Source organism: Echinops telfairi, unplaced genomic scaffold (genome assembly GCF_000313985.2).
Source record: "Echinops telfairi isolate 266 unplaced genomic scaffold, ASM31398v2 ScPeMD7_2;HRSCAF=8, whole genome shotgun sequence".
Lineage (NCBI taxonomy): Eukaryota > Metazoa > Chordata > Mammalia > Afrosoricida > Tenrecidae > Echinops > Echinops telfairi.
The window spans coordinates 33,922,194-33,923,177 of record NW_022103898.1 but is presented as its reverse complement, the minus strand read 5'-3'; the positions used below and the strand labels follow the sequence as shown (position 1 = coordinate 33,923,177).

Here is a 984-nt window from a genome sequence, read left to right as displayed (position 1 = left end):
GGAGAAAAATGAGACCATGAGTCGGAATCCACTCAAGGGAAGTGGGTTGGGTTGCTAATCGAAAGGTCAGCAGTTCAAACCCACCAACCCCTCCTAGGAAGAAAGATGGGGCTGTGTGCTCTCAGAAAGATTGAGAGCCCCCAGGGAAGCCCTTGGGAGCACTTCAGTCTGTCACGGAGGGGCACTGTGAGTTAGAATGCACTGGAGGGCAGTAGGTTTGATGTGGGTTGGAATGTGCTCAGAGGTACTAGCATCACCAAGGGCTGGGTCTTTTAGGAATGCTTTTTTCTAATGGACTGGGAAACCTGTTTGTGTCCTTGCAGGCATTAAACATCGTCTTTGAGAAAATCCCCGAAAACGAGAGTGCAGACGTCTGTCGGAATATCTCGGTCAATGTGCTTGACTGTGACACTGTAGGCCAAGCCAAAGAGAAGATTTTCCAGGCGTTTTTAAGCAAAAATGGCTCTCCTTATGGGCTTCAGCTCAATGAAATTGGACTCGGTAAGGCGGGGCCAGGGCTCTGCAGTTCTTCCCCGCTGCCCCTCCTGCCCTGACCCAGGTGGCTCCCTGGAGGTCCTGGAGGTCGTGCTCAGGGGCCCAGAGAGACAAGGGCACTCCCCAAAGAGCATCTCCACTGGGCTCCTCCCAGGAAGCACAAGACTTCCACAATGACATTGAAAGATGATGTATTGCATTTTTAAATCAGATGCATGCCAAGGCTGACCCTGAGGCCTGGTGGGCCCCCTTTCATCGAGCAGCACAGAAAGGCGCCTGTGTGTGTGCTGTGCTTCACACTGGCATGTGATTTGTTTGTTGTGATACGGAGGGTGTCATTAACAGGCGTCTCAGCCGGTGGTGTTAGCTCCAGCATGCTGGAAAGGTCGTCTTCCTGTCTGCATTAAGTGTCTTCTGCTGTCTCCCTCCTCGTGGAGCAGCAACTGCTGGGCGGGCTTTTGCGGACTCACCTGGGAGACTGCAAAGCCG

At 53.0% G+C, this 984-nt stretch overlaps 1 protein-coding gene across 1 annotated transcript in view; it reads left to right on the top strand.

The window, feature by feature from the left end:
- Positions 1-984, top strand: part of PLXNC1 (plexin C1) — a 207,800-nt gene that overhangs the window by 178,326 nt on the left and 28,490 nt on the right. Inside the window, exon 23 of the mRNA XM_045291393.1 lies at positions 324-501. Coding sequence (XP_045147328.1) covers positions 324-501 — 178 coding nt within the window. The remainder of the gene's footprint in view (positions 1-323; positions 502-984) is intronic.